Source organism: Zingiber officinale, chromosome 2A (genome assembly GCF_018446385.1).
Source record: "Zingiber officinale cultivar Zhangliang chromosome 2A, Zo_v1.1, whole genome shotgun sequence".
In the NCBI taxonomy this organism is placed as follows: domain Eukaryota; kingdom Viridiplantae; phylum Streptophyta; class Magnoliopsida; order Zingiberales; family Zingiberaceae; genus Zingiber; species Zingiber officinale.
This window is the reverse complement of record NC_055988.1, coordinates 3,434,716-3,455,910: the sequence shown is the minus strand read 5'-3', so window position 1 is coordinate 3,455,910 and position 21,195 is coordinate 3,434,716. Positions and strand designations below refer to the sequence as shown.

At 44.4% G+C, this 21,195-nt stretch overlaps 1 protein-coding gene across 2 annotated transcripts; it reads left to right on the top strand.

Moving 5' to 3' along the window:
• Positions 1-2,524: 2,524 nt before the first annotated feature.
• Positions 2,525-5,066, top strand: LOC122040559 (CTL-like protein DDB_G0274487). 2 transcript variants are annotated; one of them, XM_042599914.1, is made up of 5 exons: positions 2,527-2,831; positions 2,931-3,164; positions 3,258-4,172; positions 4,260-4,493; positions 4,585-4,854. In XM_042599914.1, the coding sequence occupies exons 1-5, from the start codon at positions 2,814-2,816 to the stop codon at positions 4,756-4,758; spliced, it is 1,575 nt and encodes a 524-aa protein (XP_042455848.1). In that variant the 5' UTR covers positions 2,527-2,813; the 3' UTR covers positions 4,759-4,854. The 2 variants fall into 2 exon arrangements, with proteins under 2 accessions (XP_042455846.1, XP_042455848.1); XM_042599912.1 differs by having other exon boundaries at positions 2,525-2,831; positions 4,260-5,066.
• The last annotated feature ends 16,129 nt before the right edge of the window (positions 5,067-21,195 follow it).

The following is a 21,195-nucleotide window of genomic DNA, read 5'->3' as shown; positions in this document are numbered from 1 at the left end:
ACCCCCCTCTCTAGCCGCGACCATCGATTCTAACACAGTCAATTTGGGATAATAAAAATAATGAAAGAGCCAAGGAGTAAGGGGAATGTCGTGCAAGCAGAATAGAATGACGACCCTACACAACAATCGAAAAGAGTTCAACACTAGTTGGTGAAGAGAAATACGAAAATATTTACAAACAACAGAAAAGAAAGGGTGGATCGGGAACCACATACCGACGGTAAATTGGTCACTGAAAAATGTTACGAAATCGGGTGGCGGTTCAGTCATACGGTCAAAGGCAGAGAGGAGACCAATTTGATAGTTAGGCAGAATTTCATATGCATCCCTCAAACTCTCTGCATCGCCTGCGTCGAACCTAGATTCAATGGAAGTGTATCCGAGTCCAGGGATGGTGACGGGAGGCTGAGATGAGCTTGCCATCGAAAGAATGAAAGAACAAGATCGAAGATGAACGATAAACGAACATTAGACCGAATCGATCGAAGACCTTACAAGGAAGATCACACATAATCGCTCAAAGAAGTGGGAGATTACCGGAGTACAAGGAAATCATCGGTGAAGAATCGCAATGCCACAACGGCGAAGCTCGAAGACGAAGGCACAAAATGGAGAAGACGACAGCGCACATGAGACTTATAAACCTCACGGTCGGTCGCTCTCAATCGTCCAATCCAAGGTTTCGAAAACCTAGAAGAAGATCTGACCATGGAATTCAAAAAGGTGCTAGTCACATTAGCAGAGGATATCCACCTGTCTTGTTAGGCGTGCGACGACAGAAAGAGGGCCACGTGGCATGCGGTTACCAGACAACAGTTAATGAACTTAATTAAAAGGGATGGCCGCATGCTCGGCCATAATTGTCAAGGATTTGCACAAATTTCGAGAAATATGGATGATGTCAGTGACGACCACGCTCGCTCGAAGAAGCGCATTTGGAAAACCCTCGAAAGTATTGTCGCTCATCGTCCTGATCTACATAAGGTTACTGGACTGATAGTCATTTGCCATGGTTAGACAATGACCGAGCGACGTTGGTTGATGCACCGATTAGATACTAGGGAACCTAACACTCCGATCAGACGTAGAACTCACCAAGGAAACCAGTGGTTCAGTCAGTCGGACATGCAACCTCCTTCGACTAGACTTGAGGGGGAGGCTTGTGATGCAACGATAAAGGGGAGCCCACCTATCACGGGTCAATTTACACGGTGTCGATCAAAGTCAAGACAGTTAATGTCGGGGCTTACGGAAAAAGTCTCAGCCAAAGGTGACTATCTGGTTATCTCGATCGACAAAGGAGTGGCCAAGTGGATCACCCAACCGATCAGACAAATAGACATCATGTGTCGGTCGGACGAATGAACAACCCGTAGTTGGTTGTTTCGGTCGGCAGGAAAACAAGCTGCTCAGACCGCCCGCCCAACGCAAGAATGACACTACACAGGAGGAGACGAGAAAACAAAAAGAAAACACTCCGTCTAACATCATTAAATATGAAGAAGCCAAGACTAAGAAGAACACTTCATTTATCATTAATACACAGAAGTCAAGACAAAGAAGTCTTCCTCTGACCATTAATATCATTAAATAAGGGTAGATGAACGATCACAAAGAAAGGTATAAAAAGATACACCAAATATGAGGAAAGACAAGATTGGTCATTTTCTTAATTACTCATTTTCTCTTCCTGAATTTGACTTGAGCGTCGGAGGGTCAACCCCAGGGACTCCTGCCTTGATTTAGTTTTGTTTTGCAGGATTGAAGTCTTCATCCCATCAATGGTCACTCCCTCCCCGATTTTCTAGTTTCTTTCATTCGGATAGGATCATACCTCTTCATATATGATCATGGGACCGCTGAAAGATGAATTTCACATTTTATTACTACCATAATAAAATAATAATAATAACAATTTTTGAATCTAGTGAGACTATTGAATAATAATAAAAAATGATAATCCCAGTTAGTCTCATTAACTATTTCTGGAATGATCGGTCCGACCCCATAAAAATTTTCCATCGGTTATCAGGGTAAATCGGAAGCGCATGCGGCGGCCAGCCTAGAAGCCCAGCAACCTTTGATTACGTCTCCCATTTAGAGGAAAAATTTCTACAAATATGTCATAACTAGAGTTTAAATCATGGTTGCTTGAGTGACAATCTGAATGTCCTATCACGACACCATGATCCAGAGACTCTTGAATAATAAACAAAATAGGAAAGTTTTTTTTTTTTAATGATTCCAATACAAAAATCCCCATTTGTTTTTTATCAAAAAAAAAATATATATATATACTCTTTATTACATAATGATTTTTTTTAAAATTCAGATAGAACAATCAATTTTAATTCATAGCTCACCATGGAGGAAAAAGTTTGTAGCGCGCATACAAAGATCATCTTATTATATTGTTATTGAGTTTATTTTACATCACGTTGGTGAAACAAATACCCATCAATAATTAATTCCTCCCGTACCCACCAATAATATGATAAGAAAGCGGCTTCGTTACAAGCCAAAGGAAGGCTTCGCTGTCCCGGCTTCCCCCTCGTGGGTCCCATCTTCGGATCACATCGCGGCCGTCCGTCTCCGTCTTCGCCTGGTCTCGACCGTTTGCGCCGGCGTGGTAAACTTTGCGTCAACGGCACGGCCTGACACCGCTGACGAGGAGAGAGAGAGAGAGCGCGCAAGCGCGAGGACGACGACGAAACAATAGAAGAGGACGGCCACTGCCCGATTCGCACGCCGACAAAGAGGAAACCGACGTCAGCCCCTCTCTCTCTCCTCCGCTCGCCGGAAGGGAACGCGAGATGGGCGCTGCCGTGACGGTATCAACTCAATCCCCGCGCTCGCACCCAACCGGTTGCTTCCCCGCATATCCCACCTTCAGTTTGAGCTAAAAAGGCCGTCGCTTGACGTTTTTGCAGGAGGCGATGGAACCGCCCTCCGGAGGAAAGGAGGAGAAGCTCGGCGGAGGAGAGAAATCGGTTGGAGGAGAGCGGAAGAAGGAAGTGGTGATGGTGGATTCGTCGCCGGGGGAGACGAAGGTGTCCAGGTTGCAGACGCAGCACCCAGTGGCTCCCATCCATGTCGCCCCGCACCCCGCCGCCACAGCGGCCACCGCCTCCGCCGGCTTCCAACCCGCCCCAACCCCACCGCAGGTAATGCTCGCGCGATCGATGTGAGATCGTTGTTTAGTGTTGAATGGGGGCAGGTGCGATTCTCTCTAATTGAATATGGTGGTGGGGGATTAGGTCGTCAGCCTGGCCTCGCTGAACTCCAGGGCGTACACCAATCGGATTTCGCTGCTGCTCTTCGTGTTCCACCTCCTGGTGGCCGCCGCCGCCGTGTGCTTCTTCTGCTACAAGGGAGTCCAGGGCTTGCTCGACTTCGGATCTCCCAGGGCTCGACGGGAGAGGCATGTGCTCAAGTTCTGGATTCCGCCCATCGAGGGCGCCTCCGTCCTCAGCATCATCCTCGCCTTCGTCTGGCAGAAAACGGTGCGGTTGTATCCTACCGTCATGGTCCACATCATCCTCTGGGCCAGCTTCTTCGCCACCATGGCTGCCGGAATCCTCCTCCTTTGCTTCTCCCTCCCGGCCACAGACGGGCTCGGCGTCGCCCTCATCGCCTTCTCAATCGGCGCCGGCCTCTACACCTGCTGGGTCACTCGCCGTGTCGCATTCACGGGGAAGATCTTCGCCCAGGCGCTGAAGCCGGTGGCCAAATTCCCGGACGTGAACGGCCCGGCCTACCTCATGATGGGCGTCGGCTTCCTCTGGATCTTGGTGTGGTGCTTTTCCATCATCGGAGCCCTCAATTTCTACTACCCGCCCCTGACCATCCTCGCCCTGGTGCTCAGCCTGGCTTGGACGGCCGAGGTGATGCGCAATGTGGCTAATTTGACGGTTAGCCGAGTGATCGCCCTGTATTACCTCAGGGGAATGCAGTCGAACACCCAGTTCAGCTTCCAGCGCGCCACCACCATCAATCTCGGCAGCGCCTGCCTCGGCTCGCTCTTCGTCCCCTCCATCGAGGCGCTCAGGATCATCGCCCGCGGCCTCAACTTGCTGGAGGGAGAGGACGAGTTCTTGTTCTCCTGCGCTCACTGCTGCCTCAGAGTCATGGAATCCGTCTTCCGCTACGGGAACAGCTGGGCCTTCGTCCATGTAATCGATCAATTCCGCCCCTCCGCATCGAATTTGTTGTTCCAATTGAATAAAAAATGCGATCTTGGTGACGAATGATGCTCGCAGATCGCAGCATACGGAAAGGGGTTCGTGGAGGCGTCGATGAGCACTTGGGGGCTATTCGAGCGGAACAAGATGGAAGAGCTGGTCGACTCCGACATCACCTCCGCCGTCTGCTTTCTGACTGGGGTGACCAGCGGCGCACTCTCCCTCATCTTCGCCGCGTCCTGGACCTTCTCCTCCCACAAGCACTACACGGCCACCGTCTCCCTCCTCGCCTTCTTCGTCGGCTATCTCATGGTCAGTTCCTCTCTCTCTCTCACTCTCACTCTCACACACTCCAGACTCCAGAGGGAATCACTCACCCAACCCCCAAATCCCTTTCCCGCAGACGCGGATCGGCATGGCGCTGCCGCACGCGTGCGTGGCGTGCTACTACGTCTGCTACGCCGAGAACCCGACCTCGCGACTGTTCGACTCCACCATCCCGGAGCGGCTGAACCAGATCGACCGCGAGGGCAACGTAGCCACGCCTCGGTTCCCCCGGCGCCCCCCTACCGCTTGACGCCCGCCCGCCCTCCCGCCCTCCCGCCCGCCCGCCGCCGCACAATGGCTGCTCCTGCAGACAAATCAATCGCCGCCTCGCGACGGCGACGGAAGGAGACGCCCGCACGCCAAGTGTTTGTATATTTGTCTCAATTAAAAAAGACCCGACAGCTGGGCTACGAGGGGGAAGGAGCGGAGTCTTGAGTCGTGACGTAAGTCGTAAGGCTTCGAATTTAATTGGTGGGGCAGATCTCATGGGATCGTTGTCATCGGCGCTTTATCTCGTTGAATGATTAATCTGCGCCGCCATCCTCGGTAGGGAATATTCTGGAAAGATAGGCATAATTCATTTATAATGTGTCAAAAAAAAAATATAATGTTTAGAAAAAAGAATAATCAAACTCTTGGTTGTATCTTTACTAAAAACATATTTATCTCGAATTGATTTAATTAAAATTATGAAGAATTATTGAATTTGTGAAGAATTTCAATCGGCCGAATTTCAATTGGAAGTAAAGAATTATTGAGTTTGTTAGGAATTTCAATTGGAAGTATAATTTTTATGAGTTTATTACAATACATACGTAGAAAATCAAATGGGTTATATTAGTCCGAAAAATTAATTGTGTTGGACAAACTAAGTAAATCAAAATTAGTAGAACATGTAGATAGAGTAAACATTTTTCCAAAATATTGTCTCGCTTCCAAGTCAACAATTAAATATTTTTTAAAATATTTTAAATTATAAAATCAAATATTCTAAATCTTACCAACCAAATAATTATGAGCAAACAATATGCATAAACAAAAATTTCAAAGAAATATTTAAAGATAGATATATAAATTTATATAGGTCCTATTATTTTATGAGTCTATCCCTAAATATATCATTTTTTTTAATAATTATAGATTCCATTTAAAAAAAATAAAAATCGCAAGACAGAACCTTTATCTCCACCCTGCTATGAGATTTGGGATTTGAGAATATACTAGAAATATCCTTTTCAAAAAATAAAAAATTAAAAGGGCCTTCCTTGATTATAAAATCATCAAAATAATAATACAAACAAGCTCTAGTATATTTGTACTATTAAAAATCAGTATCAAAACAAATTAATTCAATTTGATTAAAAATAAAATCATCTTAATTAAAGCAAACGAGTCCGAGTGGAACTGTTAAACTTGTTTGATAAACCAAATTTAAAATAAATTAAAATAATTATTCCTTAGTTTAATTTTTCTTTTTTGGGTGATTCTATCGAGAAGCAGTTGAGAGTTGATTGTCGGTGAGCTAGCTAGAAAGCGGACCGAGATTGAGACCTCATCCCAAGAACTTCAAATATTGCCTCCAGAAATTGCCTGCAAACACTAGCAAAAGGAGTGAAATCATCAGTAAATGGGTCGGGGGGTCCTGACACAGCTAATCTGACAATTAAGTCAAAAAATGGTGGTGGCCAAACGGCGGTGTAAAATAGAAAAAAGTAGAAGAAGGCTTGAATATGTGTGTGCATACTTGTATTAGTAGAGAAGGATCCCTTTTTATAATAGCCCTCACAATCTCCATATTTCATGAGGCATTATCTGGTCGTCAGTCAACTTGTCTCATTGTCATGCTTACACTATATATAATAATCACATCACAGGTGATCCAGTGATAAGGAGGGGCCCCGGTCAACAGGGGTGGTCAATGACATAGTGGAGGTCAAAGTCAAGCTGGTCACCACCCTGGTATAATCGTCCGATCGGGCAACTCCTTTCCCGACCGGGAGGAAGAATCGCCGAGCCTACATGAGGCAGATGTTAGCATAGCTCGACCATGTACCGAGCTTTCGGCGCTCAAACAGACAAGGTATGTATCGGAGGACCAGCCCGCTCGGACTCACATCGGCGAAACATTGACGACCGAGCAGACTACATTCAGACACGGCTCCGATCTACATAACATGGAACAGAAAAGATCTGAATCGACAGATCCGGATGATCATTTGGGAAAGTTTGACAACGCTGCTACACTTCACCAATACACAGAGGGGGTGAAGTGTCGAGTCTTTTTCACAATGCTGTCCGGCTCAGCGCAACGATAGTTCAGGAGGTTGCCAGATGGATCAATACAAAGCTTTAAGGATTTCCGAACGACCTTCCTTCACCATTTTACAAGCAGTAAGCGCTACCAAAGGACAAGCATCAGTCTGTTCTCTTGAAGCAAGGGTCGAGAGAAACCCTCCGAGCATACATCCGACGCTTCAACCAGGTAGCTATGGATATCCCCTCCGTCTCATCTGAGACTATGATGAATGCCTTCACCCAGGGGCTCGTAGAGGGAGACTTCTTTCGATCGCTCATCAGGAAGTCACCCCGCGACTATGATCATATGCTCAAGAAGGCTAATGAATATATAAACGTAGAGGAGGCCCAGACAGCTAGAAGGAAGGAGGTGCCATCCGAGCCTGCGGTGCCAACCGAACGGCGACCGCGCTAGCAGCCACCAACCGCTAAGGGGGTCGAGAGCTGAAGGTCGGTCGCACCAAGAAACAAGGGCGCAGGCCGTGCAGCATGTGGCTTCCGTTCGGCCAAAAACAGTGAAGGTCAAGGTATGCACGTCTATGTTTTGTTCCTTCCACCAGTCAGCGCCACACAACACCCGTGACTGTTGCGAGTTTACACTGGTCGCCTGACCGGCACCAAGGGGTTATTGTCGCTGATCGCCTTCACCCAACCGATGACATGGGCATCAAGCCGCTGGGCGACGAGAAGATGCCAAGCGGTCACCCGAACAGCAACACCACCATCAACAGAGGAGCAATGACCATCCCCGAGCCTCACACGATCGACACAGGACTAGCGCTCGGGAGGAGGAAAATAGAAGCAATGTCGCTCGGGGAGAGATAAACATCATCGTCGGTGGACGGACTAGCGGAGACTCCAATCGGACTAGAAAATCATACGCTCGATGCCTAGAAATTCACGTCGTGGGTTGTGGTCAGGAGAATGCGAGCGGGCCCAAAATTAGCTTCGGACCCCGGGATCTCGAAGGAGTGGAAGTCCCTCACGAAGACACCCTCATCATCCGAGCGGTAATCGCCAACTATACAATTCACTAGATTTTTGTTGACATAGAGAGCTCGGTGAATATAATTTTCAAGAACGCTTTCGATCAGCTCTAGATCGACCGAGGTGACCTCCTGCCGATGACAACCCCACTATATGGGTTCACCGACAACGAGGTTTTGCCGATCGGCCAAGCCAAGTTGGCCATATCACTCAGAGAAGAGCCGCTCAGAAGGATCAGGACCACGAACTTCATTGTGGTGGATGCCCGCTCGGCCTACAACGTCATTGTGGGCCGATTGGCCCTCAATGAGTTCCGAGTGGTAGTCTCAACATACTGCCAGAAGATCAAGTTCCCAGTAGAAGACCGGGTAAGAGAGGTCAAAGGCGACCAGTTGGTCGCTCGACGCTGTTATGTCGAGATGGTCAAAATTGAAGTCAACTTCGCTCGGAAGATGCCCCGACTAGAGGTAAGCGCCATCACTGAAAAGCCCCCTACTCTAGTCTATGAAGAAAAGGAAGAAGTACAGATCCACCCCTGCCGAGTGGAAGCAACGACTTTCATTGCGTCCGACCTGGGAGATGAGCAGAAGGCGGAGCTGGTCGCTTGTCTCCAACAAAACCACGATGTATTCGTGTGGTCGACGCACGAACTCCCCGGGATATCACCGAGCGTCGCGCAGCACGAGCTTCACGTCCAACCAAACGCTTGGCCGGTGAAGCAGAGAAAGAGGGACTTCAGCGCCGAACAAAATCTGATCATCCGAGTGGAAATAGAGAAGCTCCTGGAAGCCGACCACATACGTGAGGTTCAATTCCCGAGCTGACTCACGAATGTAGTACTGGTCTCAAAGCCAGGCAACAAGTGGCGAGTCTGCATCAACTTTAGGGACCTCAACAAGGCGTGCCCAAAGGACTTCTACCCGCTGCCCCGGTTCGATCAGATGGTAGACTCCACTGCCAGGTGCGAGCTGATATGTATGCTGGATGCGTATCAAGGGTACCACCAAGTGTCGCTCGCCCGAGAAGATCAAGAGAAGGTCAGTTTCATCACGGCCGATGGAACCTACTGCTACAATGTCATGTCGTTCGGGCTAAAGAATGCTGGTGCTACTTATCAGAGGCTGATGAATAAGGTGTTCTGGCGGCAGATTGACCGCAACATGGAGATATATGTCGACGACATGCTAATTAAATCCCTTCGAGCAACTGACCTATGTGTAGATATCAAGGAGACCTGCCAGACACTCAGGACATACGGAATCAAGCTGAATCCAAGCAAGTGTCTGTTTGGCGCAAAAAGCAGGCGACTCCTGGGTTACATCGTCACTGAATGGGGCATCGAGGCGAATCCCAGCAAAGTGAAAGCACTACAAGATATGTCACCGCCAAGGAATCTTAAGGAAGCCCAACATCTCACCGGGCGGATAACAGCACTATCTCGGTTCATCTCCAAGTCAACCGACCGGAGCTTGCCGTTCTTCAAGATATTACGCCGAGCCACCAAATTTCAAGGGGACGAAGAATGCGACCGGGCGTTTGAAGAGTTGAAGAAGTACCTCAGTTCATTGCCTGTATTATTGGCTAAGCCAACTGTTGGTGAGCCACTCAGAATTTATTTATCCTCAACTGAGCATGCGGTCGACTCAGCATTAGTTAGGTCGGAAAATGGCGAGGAACAACCAGTGTACTTCCTGAGTCATATATTGAAAGATGTCGAATCCCGCTACACCAGTCTCGAGAAACTGGCTTTTGCGTTGGTGCTCGCTGCTAGGAGGCTTCGCCCCTACTTCCTCGCGCATTCCATCATCGTGATGACCAACAGTCCTTTGGGGAGGGTCCTTCTCAATCCAGAAGCATCCGGACGGCTAATCAAATAGACGACGGAGCTCAGCGAGTTTGGTATCCAATACCAGCCCCGAACGACCATCAAAGCTCAATCTTTGGCGGATTTCGTCACTGAGGTACAGAACCCTGAACTAGAAGCTATTTGGAAAATATATGTGTTGGAATGTATACTAAAAGTTTTGCTTTTGTATAAACATTTATTTAGAAATAAAAGAATCACATTGGTTAATATTTATATTTATTTGTTAAGTGTAGTTGTTCAATTACTTTATATTGTAGGTAACATGGTGTGTGGTGTCACACACAGAAGATCGTGTTATCAGTTCTTTATAAATTAAAAACAGTTGCTCACGACTAAGATGGAAAGGAATAAACCGTTGGAATAGTCGTAGTGTAATTAGGTGGTAGTTTATCTTGACTAATAAATTACACTAGTACACTCTAAGTGTATTGAGTAGATCATTTAAGGTAAGTTCTTTTTATACTGACTAAATAAAAGAACAAGACCTTAGTTATTATGAAAGTGTGTGCTCTTAATCCTAATATAATAACAAACATATATATTTAGTATTTATTTCTTTGACTTATCAAAGGATGAGATTTAGCTCGATAAATCAATAGGCCCGATAAGTTGGGAAATGATATTATTTATAGTGTGTGTTGTTGATTATAGAAGGAAACTGTGTCCTAGTAATCTAGATTGATAATGTCCCCAAGAGGAGCTCATAAGGATTGTCATGTTAAACCCTGCAGGTGGACTTAGTCCGACATGATAATAAGGTTGAGTGGTACTACTCTTGGACTGAGATATTAATTAAAATGAGTTGTCAGTAACTCAATTAATTAGTGGATATCCGACATCTTAAACACAGGGAGACTAACACACTCATAATAAAAAGGAGCCCAAAATATAATTTGGGATTGGTGCGGTAGTTTAATAATAATTCTTTAGTGGTATGAATTATTATTGATGAAATTAAGTTGGGTGTTTGGGGCGAACACGGGAAGCTTAATTTCATCGGGAGACCAAAACCAATTCCTCCTCTCGGTCCCTATCGTAGCCTCTTATTTATAAAGTATTATACTCACCTATACCCACCTTTATACCCATCCTAAGATGGTCGTCCAAGCCTTGTTTGGAGCCCAAGTAAGGGGTCGGCCAAGTTAATCCTTGGATGAACCAAGTGGTGGCCGACCCTAGCTTGAGTCCAAGTTTAGGTGGCCGACCACAATAAAATTAAAAGGATTTTATTTTTTTTTAAAATTTTCTTATTTGGATTCCATGATTTTAAAAGAGAGTTTAAAATTTAAATCTTTCCTTTTATAGCTTTCTACAAAAGATTAAGAAAAGATTTGATATCTTTCCTTATTTGTAGATTGAAAGAAAGATTTTAATTTTGATAAAACTTTTCTTTTTTGTAACCATGTTCATGATTTAAAAGAGAGTTTTAAAATTATAAAATTTTCCTTTTATAAGTTTCTACAAAGGATTAGGAAAAGATTTGATATCTTTCCTTATTTGTAAATTGAAAGGAGATTTTAATTTTAAAGATAACTTTCCTTTTTGGAAATCATCCACATGTTTAAAAGAAATATTTTAATTTATAAAATTTCCTTTTATAACCAACCATGAAGGGATAAATTATTAGAGAAATTTTTATTTTAAAATTTTCGGAAACAAATTAGAAAGTTTTAATTCTTGTTAAAACTTTCCTTGTTTGGGATTATGAGGTGGCCGACCATATTGTTTTAAGAAAAGGAAATAAGTTTTAATTAATTAAAATTTTCTTTTCATGGCAAAGTAATAAAGAAGTTTTTTATTTAAATTTTCCTTATTTGTCAAGACCAAGGATTATAAAAGAGGGGGTAAGGGTGCCTTCATGGCTAACAACTCTATTCTATTCTCCTCCTCTCTTCCTTGGTGGTGTGGCCGGCCCTTCTAGTTCTCCCTTCTCCTTTTTCTTTCTTCTCCTTGGCCGAAACTCTTCATCCTTTGGAGCTTGGAAGGTGGCCGGATATTTCTTGGAGAAGAATGAGAGAAAGGAGACTTTGTTTCTTGCATCCCTTGGAGCTTGGTGGTGGTGGCCAAACCTCTACATCCTTGGAGGAGTTTTGGTGGCCGACACTTGGTGAAGAAGAAAGAAGGGATTGGGTCGTTCTCATCTCGGTAGATCGTTGCCCACACAACGTCCGAGATAAGAAGAGGAATACGGTAGAAGATCAAGATGCCATTGTATACAAAGAAAGGTATAACTAGTAATTATTTTCCGCATCATGCTAGTTTTTCTTTGTATGAATTCCAAACACAAGAGGCATATGATTCTAGAGTTTCGAATTTGTGATTCGAGTTTGTGTTTTTTTTGTTTTTCAAATTTGTGATTCGATTGTTCTTTTTGGTTAAATCTAGAGTTATATAAGGAAATTAAATATTAGATTTTCTTAAAAGACTTTGTCTAGGCGGTGGTGGATGATCATACCATACCCAAGAAGGACTAGTGCCTCGTCATGCAGTCCTGGAAGCCAATTTTAGAAATTAATATTTAATTGAATTTATAACATAGGTGGATTTGGATCAATAATGTTAAGCATCGTTTGCGATCCAAATCTAAACCATTAAGAACAGATAAGTTAAATTTGGAATCAATAATGTTAAGTTCTGTTTGCGATTCCTAATTTAATTTCTAAAGAACACAATAGGTTGTTTAGGAAAAGTTCGACACTTGTACAAAATTTTTGTACAGTGGAACCAGTACGATCTTCCTAGGATCAACCAATAATATATAGATGGTTCGGCCACTCGGCAAGGGAGCGGGATCGGAATATTGCTCATCTCCCCCCAACAAGAGCGGATGGGGCTGTCTATTCGGTTAGACTACCAGGCAACCAACAATGAAGCCGAATATGAAACACTTATAGCTGGCCTACAAGCCGCCTAGCACATCGGAGCCATCAAGGTCCTCATCCACTCGAACTCACAGTTAGCTGCTCAGCAGCTAGCCGAGACGTTCGAGATAAGCAACACGCGGCTCAGGCTCTACGTTGAGGCTTTCGAAAAGCTGAAAGCCAACTTTCAGGAGGTCATAATACAGAAGGTCCCCCAAGCGGCGAACCAAGCTGCAGACGAATTGGTCAAATTGGCCATCTCGTTATCACCGATCGTCATATCGCAGCCGATCGAGCAGGTGGCTTTAGTGGCCCACATTGACCAGATGGAGGGACTTACCTTCCCAGATGACTGGAGGATGACGTTAACGGTGTTTTTACGAGCGGGAACTACACTATCCGATCAGGAGGAGGCTCGTTTATTAAGAAAAAGGGCTGGTCGATTTCCCCTGATCGAAAATCAGCTCTACAAGAAGGCTTTCTCAAGGCCCCTACTTAAGTGTGTCGGGTCGGAGGATGCCGACTACATACTGCAGGAGGTACACCAAGGGTCCTGCAGAGGACACCTGGGCGGCCGCTCATTGGCAAGGAAGATTTTACTCGTCGGATACTTCTGGCCGATCCTCCAGGAGGGCGCCGCTCGGACGATTGCCACCTGCTTGTCCTGCCAGAAGTATCACAACCTCTCGCACCGACCGACCGAGAAGATGAAGGAATCCACAGTGGCTTGTCCATTCGACCAATGGGGCATGGACATCGTGGAGTCCTTCCCCATGGCGATGGGTTAGAGGAAATTCCTGCTCATCACAATGGATTATTTCTCCAAATGGGTTAAAGTCGAGCCGTTGGCGAGGATAACCGAGCAGATGGTCATGAAGTTTATTTGACAGCACATCATTTGCCGGTTCGGGATCCCATGCTGGCTCGTCTCCGATAATGGAAGATAATTCGTGGGACAAAAGCTTAAGGAGTGGTGCGAAGGGTACGACATTCAGCAAGCCTTCACTTCGGTAACCTACCCTCAAAGCAATGGGCAGGCGGAGGTCGCCAATCGAGAAATACTTCGGATCCTGCATGTTCAACTCGACCACGTCGGAGGGAGCTGGGTAGATGAACACCCCAGCGTGCTATGGGCGATCCGCACAACTTTCAAGGAAGGAACCAGGACAGTGCCATTCCACTTGGTATATGGCGGCGAAGCAGTCGTCCTCGTCGAAGTCGGGGTTGAATCTGACCGGATACAGCACTATAACGAAGACAACGTCGAGCGGAGGCTTCTGGAGCTGGACTTGGTGGATGAAGCACGCGCTAAAGCGGTCGTCCGGCTGATGGCGTACCGACAAAGAATGAGGCAAAGCTACAACTGAAGGGTGATCCGAAGATCGTTTCAGGTTGGCGACTTGGTGTGGAAGAAGTCAAGCTGGTCGGTGACGTCACCAAGCTGGAAGCTCCATGGGCCGGACCCTTCAAGGTCGTAGAAAAGCTTTGCTCAAGCGCCTACTACTTAGAGGACGAGGACGGGCGGCGACTAGAACGACCGTAGAGTGCGAACCATCTCCAGCCTTACCGATCCGGATGAGAGATGCGCCGATGTGATCAATGTACCTTTATATCCCTATGTTCCTTCGTTGCAAGATAGGAAATAAAAGATTAATCTTCCAAGCTTTATGTCGAACGACATGCTGAACTGTCGAGCGGCGACGTTAAACCCCTATCTTCACCAACCGTCGAGCGGCGACGTTAAACCTCTGTCTTCAACAACCGTTGAGTGGCGACGTTAAACCCATATCTTCACCAACCATCGAGCAACGACGTTAAACCCCTGCCTTCACCAACCGTTGAGCGACAACGTTAAACCCCTATTTCATCAACCGTCGAGCGGCGACGTTAAACCCCTGCCTTCACCAACCGTCGAGCGGCGACGTTAACCCCCTATCTTCATCAATCGTCGAGCGGGGATGTTAAACCCCTGTCCTCACCGAACCGTCGAGAGACGACGTTAAACCCCTGTCTTCACCAACCATAGAGCGGCGACGTTGAACTCCTGTCTTCACCAACCATCAAGCGGCGACGTTAAACCCCTGTCCTCACCGAACTGTCAAGCGGCGACGTTAAACCCCTGTCTTCACCAACCATTGAGCGGCGACGTTAAACCCCTGTCTCCGTCAAATAGTTGAGCGGAGACGTTAAACCCTTGTCTCCATCAGCGGTCGAGCGGCAACCCTAAACCCACGACTTACATCAAATCGTCGAATGGCGATGATCGAGCGCGAATCCTCATAAATGGTCGAGCGGAGACCTTAAACCCAGGAGAAGGTATGAACCTTATTTGAATTCGTCAAATGGCCGATCGACGACTCGCAAGTCGTTGGGATAGACCGAAAACAAGCCATGATTATATCCGATCGGAAAAACTGGTGTCGAACATGGAAGCAAACAAATCATAAGGAAAAGCTTCGCCGAGTGGGCGAACCGTTCATTACACAAAAGGGTACTGTCGAGCGGCAGGATTACATTCAAGACTCAAAAACTTTTACAGGACTCCAGCTCACTCTATATAGTCAAATACATCGTCAGGCATGGAGTCGTTTAGCTTACTACGGTTGATAATGCCGTTCATCAGGGCTTTGGGGAGATGACCGCCTGCCTTGAGCTGCTGGAGGGTCCCATCAACAACTAGCTCGAACGCTCGGACGATCCGCCGGATAACTTTGTCAATAAAATGGTCCGAGCGGAGATACTCCTGTTTCATCACCTCGAAGAGGCTGGGCTCGGCCTCCTGGTAAGTCTTCAGAGCAGCGCGGGAGGCCTCCAGAGCGTCCTCAGTCTCCTTGAGCTTCTTATTCAAAGACTCCTCTCCAGCTACTCGGCAGGCCCGCTCGGCAATCAGATAATCCTCGGCTTCTTTAAGCTTTTGGGCGAGCCGCCGAGCCTCCTGGTTCTTCAATTCCAGGTTGGCGATAGCTCGATGTTTCCTTATGGAGGCCAGCTCTAGCTTCCTATCATAGGTCTTCAACTGTGTCTCGATCTGGCCCAGCCTAATAGCCTGATCGGTCGACTTCTGCTGCTCTACCGCGAGGAGTTGTTGGGCCTTCTCCAGATCGGCCCGCAGCTGGGCGACTGATGGCCCCTAGGAGGAAGATGCGCCACCAGAAACCTTGAGCTTCTTCAACTCCTCCTTCACAAAAGCGAGTCATTGGCACATGGTCACGCTCTCCACCCAGTACTGCAGATAAAAAGATAAAGGTCAAGCGCCGATCGGAGGTAAGGCGTAAATTGATAACTGAAAAATGTACTCCCATAGGCATTCACACATGGCTATTGCTGAGCTGCCCGGGAGACATTGGCGAGCGGCCCGCGGATCAGGATCTTGTGTTCGGGGATGGTCAGACGGGCACATTGCTCAAGATAGTTTGTCAGACGGTTGATAGTCGTTGTCACCGATCGTCGGTCGCTCAGGTTTAACGAGGAGGAAACAGCCGGACCTGGAGCGACGGCTAACGCTGGATCGATCCTGGACACCAGGGGTCTTCGTAGGGTTCGGGGCAGCGACAAAATTGAGACCGCAGGAGCAACGATCCAACCAGAGAGAGTGTCTGATCGGACGAAGTGGCTTTCACCGTTGGGACTGTTGGAGTGTATACTGAAAGCCTAAGCTTTGTAAACATTCATTATGAATAAAGAATCACATTTGGTCTAATTATCTACATTTGTTTGTAGTTGTTCATTTAATTTATATTGTAGATAACATAGTATGTGGTGTCACATACAGAAGATGATGTTATCAGTACCTTATAAATTATAAACAGTAGCTCACGACCAGAATGGAAAGGAACAAACCATTAGAAGGTCGTAGTGTAATTAGGTATTAGTTTATCTTGACTATATAATTACACTAGTACACTCAGAGTGTATTGAGTAGGACCATTCGAGGTCGTTCCTTTTATACTGACTTTATAAAGGAACAAAGACCTCAGTTATTATGGAAGTGTGTGCTCTTAATCGTAATATAATAACAAGCACATATATTTGATATATATTTCTTTAATTTATCAATGGGTGAGATTTAGTTCGATGAATCAATAAACCCGATAAGTTGGGAAATGCTATCACTTATAGTGTGTGTTGTTGATTATAGAAGGAAACTGTGTCCTAGAGATACTAGGTTGATAATGTCCCCAAGAGGAGCTCATAAGGATTGTCATGTTAAACCCTGCAGGTGGACTTAGTCCGACATGACGATAAAGTTGAGTGGTACTACTCTTGGACTTAGACATTAATTAAATGAGTTGTCAGTAACTCACTTAATTAGTGGACATTCGATATCTTAAACACAGGGAGACTAACACACTCATAATAAGAAGGAGCCCAAAAATATAATTTGGGATTGGTGCGGTAGTTCAATGATAGTTCTCTAGTAGAATGAATTATCGTTGATAAAATTAAGTTGTGTGTTCGGGGCGAACACGGGATGCTTAATTTTATCGGGAGACCAAAACCAATTCCTCCTCTCGGTCCCTATCGTAGCCTCTTATTTATAGAGTACTATACCCACCTATACCCACCTTCTATACCCACTAAAGGGGGCCGGCCAAGCTAGCTTGGGAATCAGCCGGCCTAGGTATATTTTGGGGTGGCCGGCCCTAGCTTGAACCCAAGCTAGTAGGGTCGGCCAAATAAAATTAAAAAAGAAATTTAATTTTAATTTTTATTATTATGTGGAAGATATATTTTAAAGAGAATTAAAATTAAAATATCTCTCTTGTAAAAGATCTACAAAAGATTAAAGAAAGAGATTAGATCTCTTTCCTTATTTGTAGATTAGAAGAGATGTTTTATTTTCTCTTTAAAATTATTCACATGTTAATAAAATTAAAATTATAGATATTTCCTTTTATTAACCATGAAGAGATTTTAAAGAGAAATTTTATTTTTTAAAATTTCCGGAAACAAATTAGGAAGTTTTAATTGTTGATTAAAACTTGTCCACTTTTGTATTCCAATGTGGCCGGCCATCACAAATTAATTGGGGAAATTTTATTTTATTTCTCTCAATTAAATCATGTCAAGGAAATTAAGGAAAATTTATTGTAATTAAATTTCCTAATTTACCTAGGCCAAGGAATATAAAAGAAGGGGTGAGGGTGCCTTCACAAGACACAACATCTATTATTCTTCTCCCTCTTTTGTTCCTTGGTGTGGCCGGCCAACCTCTCCATCTCTTCCTCTTGTGGTGGCCGAACCCTACCCTTCTATTGGAGCTCTTGTGGTGGCCGGATACTACTCGGAGAAGAAGAAGAAGAAGGAGAGAAAGCTAGCATCTCTTGGAGCTTGGTTAGTATTTTGGTTTTTCTCCTTGGTGAAGCTTTTCTTTTGTGGCCGAACCTTGCTTGGAGGAGAAGAAGGTGGTTGGTGGTTTCTCATCTTGGAAGATCGTTGCCCACACAACGTCCGAGGTTAGAAGAGGAATACGGTAGAAGATCAAGAGGTTTTTCTACAAGGTATAACTAGTAATTTCTATTTCCGCATCATGCTAGTTATTTATGGAAATAATACCAAATACAAGAGGCTTACGTTCTAGTATTTCGAATATGTTTTTTCGAAGTTGTGTTCTTTTGTTTCTTTCTTTTCCTTGTGATTTGATTGTTCTCTTTGGTTAACCTAAAGTTATTTTAGGAAATTAAATATTAGCTTTCTATTAAAGGTTTTGTCTAGTCGGTGGCGGTTGCTCCCATATCCAAGAAGGCCATGTGCCTCGCCACGTCAGTACTGGGAACCTTTTATGGAAATTAATATTTAATAGAATTAATAACTTAAGGAGACTTGGGTCGAACGTGTTAAGTTCCGCAGGAGATCCAAGTCAAAACCTAAAAGAACAAATAGATTAAGTTTTGGATCAAACGTGTTAAGTTCCACAGAGATCCAAAATTTAATTTAAAAGAACACATGGTAGCTAGGAAAAGGTTCGATCTTTGTACAAAATTTTGTACAGGGGAACCTATAGGCTTTCCGAGTAGCAACCAACAATTGGATCGAGCTAGGTTTTGCCTTTGTGTATTTGGTATTTAGTTTAATTATGCACATGTCATACATAATTTAGGCGGGATAATAGTAGGATGTGCTAACTTTGTGGAGCAGGATCCAACTATTATGGCTTTTAGTTAATTATGTGTGATTGGACCCTTGGACATGTCAAGGGCAATTTATATGAGTGTGCATGATTGTATTAAAATACAACAGGAGGATTTAGTTTTATTAGGATTTTATTTGTGATCTAGATACATGTACATTCCTTTTATGGAATATAGGATCAAAAATGTAAAATTCTATTTATGTCGCGGATCGAATCTTGCAAAGCGTGGAACCTTCTAAGGACCAGAGGCGCAGCGGAACTAGGAGAAAGATGGATGCGACAGCTAGACCCGGTGGCGGTGGCCAAATTTGGCAGCAGCTTGGGATGACAACACACGGAGGACAATTAGAGATAAAAGCCATAATAGTTGAAAATTAAATTTTCTATTTATTGCTTTTATATTATGCTGTGTGTGCATGTTAGTTTACAAGTTTAAGTAGGCTAGCATAGTTAAAATTCCTCATTTATAAATAACTAAGTGGGAGAGGGATTTTTAAATAAATCCCATGGTCTCCATTGGTTTGTAAATGATGCAAACAAGCTTCGCGTTGGCTCGAGTGCCTTCCTCCATAACGGATGAGCTTGTTTGTGGATCACTAGAACAAACTTCCATTTTGGATGACTATAGGAAATTAATTAAGAGCGTGTGATCTTCCCCAACGGAAGGGGCATAATCTTATTAATGGACTTAGTGTCAAGTAATGGTATACACTTAGACACATCTAATAGTATCCTCCCAACGGAGTCACTGCTATTATATGTGTGACCAAATGATATCAACTATTATTTTATTTGTCAAAAAGTTAGGTTGACAAGATAATAAAATTAATGGGTTAAAACCCTCCTTTTACAAATGTTGAATTTGTATACGTCCACACTAACGTGGCATACAAAATTCACGGTGTTATGAGGTGTTGGTTAATTTAAAATAGTATTGTTTGAGGAATCAATATTATTCTAAATTTAGAGTTCTGACCAAAAGTTATTTGTGATTCTTAGGATGTCTTTCAACCCATCGTCCATCATACTTCAACAGAATAGACTTACTCGACCAAACTACATAGATTGAAAAGAAACACGACATTGTTCTTATCTTCTGAAGCTATAAATTTGATCTTGATCGAGCGGCCCTCGATGCACCCATCGGTGAATCTACCCAAGAGGAGATTAATATCATAGGAAATGGATAAAAGCGTATGAGATGGCGCGGTGTTACATTTTGGCTTCAATGTCAAATGTATTGCAACATCAAGATTTACCAACAAACCTTATGATATTACGAACAATCTCAAGGAACTCTTTAGTCATCGGGATAGGGCTTCTAGGCAAGAAGCCATGAGAAAGATAATGACACCACCATGCAAGAGGGTACTCCTGTAATGGATCATATCCTAAAGATGATGGCTTATCCGAACGAGATCAGATCCTTGAGGAGAAATTGATGGGAAACCCAGATCGATATGATCCTCCAACGCTACCTAGAAGTTTTGAGCAGTGAACTATAATATGAATAAGAGGGCTTATTCATTAGCGAACTCACCGACGTAACTTCAAGCGAAGAAGGATTATTTCACAATGCTCATATTCACTATGTCGAAAATGGTTCTACTTCTAAACCGAAAGGAGAAGAAGAAGAAACAAGTCGGTTCAAGAAAGAAAGTGAATAAATCTCGAGTACGGATTTAAAGTCGAGTGAAGCCAAGGGCAATGCTTCATCCGCAAGCAGGTGACATTGAAGGCGGATCGTCTCGTAGGAACCAAAACAAAGGTATATCTCATGCTCTAGTTGTTGAAACATGTTTAGCGGTGTTATCTACCAAAGACCTGGTGTGTAGATACGGAGCCACCGATCATGTCTGCAATTCCTTGCAGGGTTCCAGGAAACCCGACGACTATCTCAAGGGAGATTACTGTCACATGGGCAATGCTACTAAGGTGGCAGTGTTGCAGTGGGGAGACGTCTACTTGTCTTTTAGTAGAAATAGAAATTTGTTTTAAGAAATTGTCTTTATGTACCCGTTTAGAAAGAATTTAATTTCAGTTTAAACTGCTTTTAGATGGATATTCAGCTTCTTTCAAGAACTATGTAGTTATTAAAAGAAATAAAGTGATTATCTGCTCGCATTAGTTGACAATTTGTATACTTTAAATCCAATTTCTTCCACAAAGCAAAACATGGAAATTTATAACTCATCTTCTAATTCTAATAAGAGAAAAGAACCTTCAGAAATGAACCAAGCATATCTTTGGCATCTAAGACTTGGTCATATTAATTTAAGTAGGATTCAGAGGCTTATAGCCGATGGACTTTGAGTTCATTAGAGTTGGAAAATTTTCCAACTTGTGAATCTTGCTTAGAAGGTAAATGACCAAGAGGCCGCTCAAGGCCAAGGGGTATAGAGCCAAAGAAGTGTTAGAGTTGGTTCACTCTGATTTGTGTGGTCCTATGTCTGTCCGGGCAAGAGGAGGTTTTGAATATTTTGTCTCTTTCATAGACGATTATTCAAGATACGGATATATTTACCTAATGCGCCACAAGTCCGA